The 11,316-nt window shown below is 41.7% G+C and overlaps 1 protein-coding gene across 1 annotated transcript in view; it reads right to left on the minus strand.

The window, feature by feature from the left end:
• The window catches only part of COG7 (component of oligomeric golgi complex 7), a 93,379-nt gene that overhangs the window by 65,121 nt on the left and 16,942 nt on the right, over nt 1-11,316 (minus strand). Inside the window, exons 5-7 of the mRNA XM_003795725.3 lie at nt 9,327-9,369; nt 8,966-8,998; nt 1,702-1,710 (exon numbers count right to left, since the gene is read on the minus strand). Of these exons, the coding sequence (XP_003795773.1) occupies nt 1,702-1,710; nt 8,966-8,998; nt 9,327-9,369 (85 nt within the window). The remainder of the gene's footprint in view (nt 1-1,701; nt 1,711-8,965; nt 8,999-9,326; nt 9,370-11,316) is intronic.

Genomic DNA, 11,316 nt, shown 5'->3' on the forward strand with positions numbered 1-11,316 from the left:
GAGCCCAGGAGTTGGAGGTTGCTGTGAGCTATAATGGCACGGCACTCTACCCAGGGGGACAGCTTGAGGCTCTGTCTCAAAAAAAAAAAAAAAAACATAGCTGGGCATTGTGGTGGGAGCCTGTAGTCCCAGCTACTCGGGAGGCTGAGGCAAGAGAATCACTTAAGGCCAAGAGTTTGAGGTTGCCGTGAGCTGTGATTCCATAGCACTTTACCAAAGACGACATAGTGAGACTCTGTCTCCAAAAAAAAGAAAAAAAGCATCTAATATTTATATAAACTGAGAAATACTGAGATAAGCAGGCCTCCTGTCAGGTACCAAGAACAAAGCAAGCTCTTTACTGCCCCAGGGTCTTTGTACATAGATATCTGGGATGTTATTCTGGTTCCTAATCAGCCCACCGACATTAGTTTCTTCCTGCTAGTCCCTATCATATCCTCTCCTTCACAGAACTAATCACAGTCTGTATGTATTTTATTTAGTTACTTATATACTAGCTTATTGTCTTTCTCATTCACGAAATTTTGTGCCTTAAACATAAGCTCCATAAGGGCCATGTACCACAACACCTGGCTAGTTTTCCTATTTTTAGTGGAGACAGAGTCTCCCTCTTGCTTAGGCTGATCTTGAACTCCTAAGCTCAAACAATCTACCTGATTAGGCAGAGTGCTAGGATTATAGGCATAAGCAACTGCTCCTGGCCTTATATTTTTCAAATTTTCAAGAACCTATATGCACTACTTTTATAATCAGAAGCAATTTTTTTTAGACAGTGACTCACTCTATCACCCTGGGTAGAGTGCCATGGCATCATCATAGTTCACAGCAACCTCAAACTCTTGGGCTTAAGTAATACTCTTGCCTCAGCCTCCCAAGTAGCTGGGACTATGGGCACCAGCCATAATCAGAAACAATTTAAAACATTTTTTAATTCATCTATCTTTCAAAGTTCTACACATATGCTAGCTGTTTCACAAAAGCTTCCTTAATATTTCTTTTCATCATGGCTCGGCACCTGTGGCTCAAGTGGCTAAGGCACCAGCCACATACACCTAAGGTGGCGGGTTCAAATCCAGCCCAGGCTCGCCAAACAATGATGGTTGCAACCAAAAAATAGCCGGGCGCTGTGGTGGGCACCTGTGGTCCCAGCTACTTGGCAGGCTGAGGCAGTAGACTCGCTTGAGTCCAGGAGTTAGAGGTTGCTGTGAGCTATGATGCCATAGCACTCTACCTAGGGGAACAGCTTGAGGCTTTGTCTCAAAAAAAAAAAAAAAAATTTCTTTTCATCCAACATGGGGAGGCCTAAGACTATTTATACATCCTATCTTGTAACAAAATTATTTATGTACTTGTTCTCTCCCAGCCTCACCCTCATGGTTGAATCTCAGTCTCATCTTATGCATCTTTGTAGTCCCCACAGTTCCTCACATAGAGCATATATTAAACTAATATTTATAAGTTAGTTACCCTTTTGAAAATTCCTACTTTGGGCTGAGCACCCATAGCTCAGTGGTTAGGGCATCGGCCACATATACTGAAGCTGGCAGGTTCAAACCTGGCCCCAGCCTGCTAAACAACAAAGATAACTGCAACAGAAAAACAGTGGGTACTGTGGGGGATGCCCATAGTTCCAGCTACTTGGGAAGGTGCAGCAAGAGAATCACTTAAGCCCAAGAGTTTGAGGTTGCTATGAGCTGTGACGCCATAGCACTCTACCCAAGGTGACAGGTTGAGACTGTGTCTCAAAAAAAAAAAAAAAAAAGTTACTTCCATTTATCAGCTGAATTCATTGGTTGTATACAAAAAACTAGGCGCATACACTTGGCTATACTTGTGTTGTCACTTTAGGGGAGAGATTGAAAAGGGTAGCCTGTTGAGGATATACTACTTTATCAAAGATTTCCATTTAAAAACTGTTAGAAAAAGAAGCACCTTAGTCTTCCAGGTAAGGCAGCTGATTAAAAATCATGTTTCCTGGGAGGCACCTGTGGCTCAGTGAGTGGGGCGCCGGCCCCACATACCGAGAGTGGTGGGTTCGGGCCCAGCCCCGGCCAAGCTGCAACAAGGGATAGCCGGGCGTTGTGGCAGGCGCCTGTGGTCCCAGCTGCTTGGGAGGCTGAGGCAGAGGAGTCGCCTGGGCCCAGGAGTTGGAAGTTGCTGGAGCAACTCCACTGCACTCTATCGAGGGCGAGGGGGTGAGACTGTCTCTACAAAAAAAAAAATCATGTTTCCTAGGGTGGCGCCTGTGGCTCTAGGAGTAGGGCACCGGCCACATATGCTGGAGGTGGCAGCTTCAAACCCAGCCCCAGCCAAAAAAATATATATATATATCATGTTTCCTTTGGGCCAGGGGAATACTTCCTGATAATTGTCTTAAGATTAATCACCAAAAGAATGGCCAGGGTGTGATGGCTCACACCTATAACGCTAGCACTCTGGAAGGCTGAGGTGGGTGTATCACTTGAGACCAGGATTTTGAGACTAGCCTAAGGAAGAGGCAGACCTCGTTCTTACATAAAATAAAAAATTATCCAGGCATGGTGGTGTGAATCTGTAGTCCTAGCTATTTGGGAGGTTGAGGTGGGAGGATCACTAGAGCCCAAGAACTATGATAATGACACTGCACTATAACCCAAGCACAGAGTGAGACCCTGTCTCAGAAAATTAACAAACAAATAAATACTAAAGATCACAGCAGAGAGAAATAAAATAGAGAAAAGAAAAATAATGGAGAAAATTTTTTAAAAATCAAGAATTAGCTCTTTGCAAAGATCAACAAAACTGGTAAACCTTTACCCACTGAGAAAAAGAGACGAGACTCAAATAACTAAAATGAGAACTGAAAGAGGGACATTACTACCAAGTTTACATAAATAAAAAGGATCATAAAAGATCACTTCAAACAATCATATGCCAACGAATTAGATAACCTAGATGAAATACACAAATTCCTGAAAACACATACCTACCAAGGCTGAATCTTAAGAAAACGAAACTCTAAATAGAACAAAAACTCTCTTTTTTTTTTTTTTTTTTTTGCCAGGGCTGGGTTTGAACCCGCCACCTCTGGCATATGGGGCCAGTGCCCTACTCCTTTGAGCCACAGGCACTGCCCTAAAACTTTTGTGTGTGTGTGAGATAGAGTCTCACTATATTGCCCTCAGTAGAGTGCTGTGGCATCACAGCTCACAGCAACCTCCAACTCTTGGGCTTAAGTGATTCTCTTGCCTCAGCCTCCCAAGTAGACGGGACTACAGGTGCCCACCACAACACCCGGCTATTTTTTATTGCAGTTGTCATTGTTGTTTAGCTGGCCCAGGCCAGGTTTGAACCCACCACCCTCAGTATATGGCTGGTGCCATAACCACTGTGCTACAGGTATCAAGCCAGAAGAATACTTTTTCTTTTTGTATTTGAGACAGAATCTCACTATGTCACCCTGGGTTGAGTGCTGTTGTGTCACAGCTCACACCAACCTCAAACTCTTGGGCTTAAGCGATTCTCTTGCCTCCCAAGTAGCTGGGACTACAGGTGCCCACTACAACGCCTAGCTATTTTTTTGTTGCAGTTGTTTAGCTGGCTTGGGTCGAGTTCAAACCTACCACCCTCGGTGTATGTGGCTAGTGCTGTACGTAACCACTGCACCATGGGCACCAAGCCAGAACAAAAACTCTTAAGGAAATTGAATCAGTCAGTAATCAAAGAAAAGCCCACCAGGTGGCTTCACTGGTAAATTCCACTAAGCATTTGAGGAACTAAAATTAATCCTTCCCAATTTCTAAAATATTGAAGAAAATTCCCTAACTCATTCTATGAGGTCAGATTTACCCTGATACCAAAGCAAGAAAAAGACACGACAAGAAAAGAAAACTGCAGACCAATATCCCTAATAACTACTGATACAAAAATCCTAAAAAAAATGCTAGCAAACTAAATTCAGTACCACTGTGGTCACCAGATGGCCCTGTAGTGATATTCAGCAATGAGGTATATAGTAATATTTTTTCTAAGATGAGTTTGTAAACTTAATTGTCCAACCTTGTATGCAGAAAACTCTAAAGATTCCACACACAAAAACCTCTGGAATGGGCAGCTCTTGTGGCTCAAAGGAGTAGGGCACCGGCCCCATATGCCAGAGGTAGTGGGTTCAAACCCAGCCCTGGCCAAAAACTGCAAAAAAAAAACACTTCTGGAACTAATAAATGACTTCAATGAAGTTGCAAGATATATAGTTAACATACAAAAATCAGCTGTGTTTCTATACATTAACAATGAAAAATCTGAAAAGAAAATTAAGAAAACAATTTCAGGGTGGCACCTATATCTCAGTTGGCAAGGGCACCAGCCAGATACAGTGGCAGGCTCGAACCTGGTCCGGGTCTGCTAAGCAACAATGACAACTGCAACCAAAAAAAATAAATAAATAAATAACCAGGCATTGTGGCAGGTGCTTATAGTCCCAGCTACTCAGGAGGCTGAGGCAAGAGAATCGCTTAAGCCCAAGAGTTGGAGGCTTTTATGAGCTGTGATGCCACAGCCCTCTACCCAGGACGACAGCTTGAGACTGTGTCTCAATTAAAAAAAAAAAAAAAAGAAAGAAAGAAAACAATTTCATTTATAATAGCTCCAAAAGGCATAAAATGCTTGTGAATAAACTTAACCAAGAAGCTGAATGACTTATGCACTGAAAACTACAAAACACTGCTGAAAGAAACTAAACGCAAAAATAAATGGAAGGACAACCATGTTCATGAATTAGAAGACTTAATATTGTTAATATGTTAACACTACCACCCAAAGCAGTCTATAGTCTCGATGCAATCCCTATCAAATCTCTATGACATTTTTTACAGAAACAGAAAAATCCATCCTAAAATTCATGTGGATTATCAAGGGATCCTGAATACCCAAAACAATGTTTAAAAAGAACAAAGCTGGAGGCCTCACACTCCATACTTAATACAAAGAAACAGCAATGAAAACAGTGTGATTGTGGCATAAATACAGACATTCAGACCAATGGGATAGAATAGGGTATCCAGAACCAAACCCTTATTTTGTGATCCGATGATTTTCAATAAGAGTACCAAGACCATTCAATGGGAAAAGACCATCTTTTCAATAAATAGTACCCAGAAAACTAGATATCTACATGCAAAAGAAAGAACGTGGATCAGGCGGTGCCTGTGGCTCAGTGAGTAGGGCGCGGGCTCCATATATTGAGGGTGGTGGGTTCAAACCTGGCCCCAGCCGAACTGCAACCAAAAAATAGTCAGGCATTGTGGCAGGTGCCTATAGTCCCAGCTACTCAGGAGGGTGAGGCAAGAGAATTGCTTAAGCCCAGGAGTTAGAGGTTGCTGTGAGCTGTGACTCCACAGCACTCTACCAAGGGCAACAAAGTAAGACCTTGTCTCTACAAAAAAAAAAAAAAGAAAGAACCTGGATCCTTGCCTTATACCATATAGAAAATATTAATTCAATATAGACCAAAGACCTAAATGTAAGACCTAAAATAAAAAACTCTTTGGAGGCTCAAGCCTATAGTTCAGTGGCTAGGGCTCCAACCACATATACTGGAGCTGGTGGGTTCGAATCCAGCCCAGACCTGACAAACAACAATGACAAAAGCAACCAAAAAATAGCCGGGTGTTGTGGTGGGCGCCTGTAGTCCCAGCTACTTGGAAGGCTGAGGCAAGAGAATCGCTTAAGCCCACGAGTTTGAGGTTGCTGTGAGATGTGATGCCCCCGCACCCCACTGAGGTTGAAATATTGAGACTCTGTCTCAAAAAAAAAAATAAAAAGTGAAAAGGCAAGTCACAGAATGATAGAAAATATTTGTAAGTCATATATTTCCTACGAAATTAATATCCAGAATATATAAAGAACTCCTAGCTCGGCACCTGTGGCTCAAGTGGTTAAGGCACCAGCCACATACACCTAAGCTGGCGGGTTCGAATCCAGCCCAGGCCTGCCAAACAACAATGACGGCTGCAACCAAAAAATAGCCAGGTGTTTGTTGTGGCAGGCACCTGTAGTCCCACTACTTGAGAGGTGGAGGCAGGAGACTCACTTGAGCCCAGGAGTTGGAGGTTGCTGTGAGCTGTAATGCCATGGCACTCTACCCAGGGGGACAGCTTGAGGCTCTGTCTCAAAAAAAAAAAAAAAATAAAAATAAAAAAAAATAAAAAGTGAAAAGGCAAGTCACAGAATGATAGAAAATATTTGTAAGTCATATATTTCCTACGAAATTAATATCCAGAATATATAAAGAACTCCTAGCTCGGCACCTGTGGCTCAAGTGGTTAAGGCACCAGCCACATACACCTAAGCTGGCGGGTTCGAATCCAGCTCTGGCCCACCAAACAACAATGACGGCTGCAACCAAAAAATAGCCAGGTGTTTGTTGTGGCAGGCACCTGTAGTCCCACTACTTGAGAGGTGGAGGCAGGAGACTCACTTGAGCCCAGGAGTTGGAGGTTGCTGTGAGCTGTGATGCCATGACATTTTACCCAAGGCGATAGCTTGACACTCTGTCTCAAAAAAAAAAAAAAAGCTCCTACAACTCAAAACCACCAAAACAAATAAGCCATTATAAAAATGGGCAAAGGAGGCCAGGTGCAGTTGCACATGCCTGTAATCCTAGCACACTAGGAGGCTGAGGCAGGAGGATCCCTTGATCTCAGGATTTCAAGACCAGCTGAACAAAAGCAAGATGCCACCAGAAAATTTAGCCCAGAGTTGTGGTGGGCATCTATAGTCCCAGTTACTCAGGAGGCAAGAGGATCACTTGAGCCCAAAGAATTTGGGGTTGCTGTCAGCTATGATGACACCATGGCTCTCTACTCAGGGTGACAGAGTGAGACACTGTCTTAAAAAAAAAAAAATGGGCAAAGGACTTGAACAGAAATTTCTTCAAAGACATACAAATGGCCAGTAATCATATGAAAACAGACTTAACATCCTTAATCATTAAGGAAATGCAAATCAAAACCATAATGAGATACTACTTCACATCCATAAGGATGGCTACTATAAAAAATATTCAATTAAAAAAGCCCAGAAAATGACAAGTATTGGCATGAAAATAAAGAAACTGAAATTTTTATGCATTGCTGGTAGTAATGTAAAATGGTACAGCCACTACAGAAAGATAGTAGACAAAAAAATTAAACAAAGAAACCAAGTACAATGCCTCAGACCTATAATCCCAGAACTTTGGGAAATCAAAGTAGAAGAATTGCGTGAGGCCAGGAGTTTGAGACCAGCCTTCACCACAAAGCAAGACAAAATCTCTATAAAATATTTTAAAAATTAGCCAGGCATGGTGTCACGAGCCTGTGATCCTAGCTACTCAAGAGGATCACTTGAGCTCAGGAGTTCAAAGTTGCAGTGACCTATAATCACATCACTACATTCTAGCCTGAGTGGATTGCAAGTCACTATCTCTAAAATTAATTAATTAAAAAGAAAAAGTTAAGCATAGCATTACCATATAATACAACAATTCAACTTCTGGGTATATACCTAAAAGAAATGAAAGCTGGGGCTCGGCGCCTGTGGCTCAAGCGGCTAAGGCGCTAGCCACATACACCTAAGGTGGCGGGTTCGAATCCCCAGCCCGGGCACGCCAAGCAGCAATGACAGCTGCAACCAAAAAACAGGCGGAGGCAGGAGACTCGCTTGAGCCCAGCAGTTGGAGGTTGCTGTGAGCGTGATGCCATGGCACTCTACCCAGGGGGATAGCTTGAGACTCTGTTTTAAAAAAAAAAAAAAGAAAAGAAAGAAATGAAAGCTGGAACTCAAACAGACATTTTTATACCTATGATCACAGTAGTATTATTCACAGTAGCTAAAAGGTGGAAATAACCCAAATGGCCAGATAAATGGATAAAGAAAATGTAGCATATATATACAGAAAATATTATTCAGCCTTGGGGGGAAGGAAATTCTAATACATATTACAACATGGATCAACACTGAAGACATCATGCTGAGTGAAATAAGGCAGGAAAAAACAAATACTATATACCTGATTCTACTTATATGAGGTACCCAGAATAGTCAAATTTATAGAGACAGAAGGTAGAATGATGGTTGCCAGGGGATAGGGCAGAGGACATAGAGATTTACTATTGAAGATACAGAGTTCCAGTTTAGGAAGACGAAAAGTCCTGGAAATGAACAGTGGGGATGGCTGCACAGCAATGTGAATATACTTAATGCCACTGAAATGCACATATAACCAGGCATGGTGGCTCATGCCTATAATCCTAGCAATCTGGGAGGCCGAGGAAGGTGGATCACTTGAGTTCACAAGTTTGGGACCAGCCTGAGCAAGAGTAAGACCCCATCTCTACTAAAAATGAAAAACTGAGGCAAGAGGATCTCTTAAGCCCAAGAGTTTGAAGTTGCAAGCTATAAGGCCATGGCACTCTACCAAGGGCAACAGCTTTTTCTCAAAAAAAAAGAAAAAAAAAGTGAAATGCAAATGTAAACATGGTTAAAATGGAAGATTTTGTTATGTGTATTTTACCACAATTTTTTCAAAAAAAAGGTTTTTTTGAGACAGAGACTCACTTTGTAGCCCTCGGTAGAGTGCTGTGGCATCACAGCTCACAGCTCACAGCAACCTTAAATTCTTGGGCTCAAGTGATCCCTTTACCACAGGCACCTGCCACAACACCCAGCTATTTTTAGAGATGGGTCTTGCTCTGGCTCAGGCTGGTCTCGAACCTATGAGCTCAGGCAATCCACCCACCTCGGCCTCCCAGAGTGCTAGGATTACCAGCATGAGCCATTGCACCCAGCCTCAATTTTTTCAAATTTTTTCTAAAAAGAAACAGCACTTTTGAAGATTTACTCTGGGAATCAGAATAAAATTTTAGACAACTGCTTCATCCTCTCAAGGAAATAAGACAACATAGATAAGGGAGGCTAGCAGAGCTAAGAAAAAAAAATTAAGAACTAAATAATGATATAATAAAAATTGGCTCGGCACCTGTGGCTCAAGTGGCCAAAGCACCAGCCACATACACCTAAGGTGGTGGGTTCGAATCCAGCCTGGGCCCACCAAACAACAGTGACGGCTGCAACCAAAAAACAACCAGGCGTTGTTGGCCTGGCACCTGTGGTCCCAGCTACTTGGGAGGCAGAGGCAAGAGACTCGCTTGAACCCAAGAGTTGGAGGTTGCTGTGAGCTATGATGCCATGGCATTCTACCCAGGGGGACAGCTTGAGGCTCTGTCTCAAAAAAAAAAAAAAAAATAGATATAATAAAAATTAAAAAGTTATTGCAACACAGAGCAGAAAAGATAATTTAGAAAAACCCTATCAGCCAAATGGAAGACAAACTTTAGAAAAATCACGGACCTGAGGGAAGGGGGTGGGGACTAGGAGGAAATAGGCAAAGAAAATATGACAGAAAATACAACAGACGTGCAGAGGAAAAAAAGGAAAGCTAATGAACAGCAGATGCTCTCAAAGACAGAAAAAAGAACAAATGGAATAGGAAAAAAATTAAGGAAGGCAATTTTCTATAAATTAAGAAAGATGTGCATCAGTAGATAAAAGGGACTCACACTATATACCAGGAAAATTTTCAAAATTTCAAAATAACCTAGAGAAGTTACTAAACTTCAAGGTAAAAGAATCTTACAAGCCAGAATTGAGCAAACTATGAGCCAGCAGGCCAAACTGCCATCTGTTTTTGTATATAAAGTTTTATTGGCACACAGCAAAGCCCATTCATTTACACATGGGCTTTTGTGTCACAACTGCAGAGTTAAGTGTTTGCTGTAGAGACCATATGGCCTACAAACCCTAAAATATTTATAGTCACTTTACAGAAAATGTTTGCCAATCCCTGTTAGAACTATTAGAGAAAAGAAACAAGCTATGTACAAAGGAAAAAACAAGCAGGCCAATCTCACACTTTTCAGCAGAACATACATGGCACTGGATTCACATGAGAAGAAGAGAGAATTTACAGAACTACCATTATTTTACCTTCTGTCTCTACAGTGGTATCTTGGCTGCTCTGTGAGACATTCTGGGGAAAAGGAATAAAAAGAATATAGGTGGCAGAAGACAAGGAAGCAATGTTTATAGAATTGTGAAGGGAAAAGAGTGTGACTAAGAATTTCAGGAGCAGTTATTGTTTTCTGTATGTAAAAACAACAGACATTCTTAACTATATGAATACCACAGATATATATATATAATGCCCCAGCCCTTCTTGAAGAAAAATAAATCTGCTTGAAAACAGAATCCCACGCTCACTAAAAGGCGGCTCAAAATAAAGAATTAACAACCAGGAAAAAATGTGGGATGAAAAGTCTGGAAAAGAGTACTAGACTGAATCCATTTAACCATGACATTAAACATATGTAACCATGACGATTACTGCTTAGAAAACAAAACATAATGCATAGGCTGGGCACAGTAACAATAAAATTATTATGTTTATAATCCCAGCACCTTGGGAGGCCACGGCAGGAGTATCACTTGAGGTCTCAAATTCAAGACCAGCCTGAGCAATATAGGGAGACCCCATCTGTACAAAAAATTAAAAAATTAGCTGAGCATGTTGGCCCATGCCTGTAACTGGGGCTACTCAGGAGACTGAAGCAGGAGGTTTATTTGAGTCTAGGAGTTTGAGAATGCAGTAAGCTCTGATGATCCCACCACACTCTAGCCAGGGAGAAAGAGTAAGACTCTGTCTCCAAAAAAAAAAAAGAAAGAAAGAAAAGATTAGATCAAAAACCAAAATTCAATTAACTATATATACCAATTGTAATAGGAAAAGCTAAAATAGAAAGTCTCAGAAAGTCTGAAGGTTAAAAAGGGAAAAAAATATATACTAAAGCATATACAAACAAAAAAAGAAAGCAGAGATTATAGTATTAACACTCAAGTTGAATTAAGACATAAATTGTTAGATAAAGTCATGGCAATATTTAATTTAAAATGCTACCTAAGTCCCAGTATAGCAGTAAGAAAAAAATGAAAGCTTATCAATTATTTTTAGAAGTTAACACAATTATAATATCAAAACCTACAAATGGGTGGCACCTATGGTTCAGTGGGTAGGGCACCGGCCCCATATACTGAGGGTGGTAGGTTTAAACCTGGCCCAGGCCAAACTGCAACAAAAAAATAGTTGGTGGCTTGGCGCCTGTGGCTCAAGTGGCTAGGGCGCCAGCCACATACACCTAAGGTTGCGGGTTCGAATCCCCAGCCCAGGCCCACCAAACAACAATGATGGCTGCAACCAAAAAATGGCCAGGCGTTGTGGCGGGCGCCTGTAGTCCCAGCTAC

This window comes from Otolemur garnettii, unplaced genomic scaffold (assembly GCF_000181295.1).
Source record: "Otolemur garnettii isolate 467f Iridium unplaced genomic scaffold, OtoGar3 scaffold00096, whole genome shotgun sequence".
Lineage (NCBI taxonomy): Eukaryota > Metazoa > Chordata > Mammalia > Primates > Galagidae > Otolemur > Otolemur garnettii.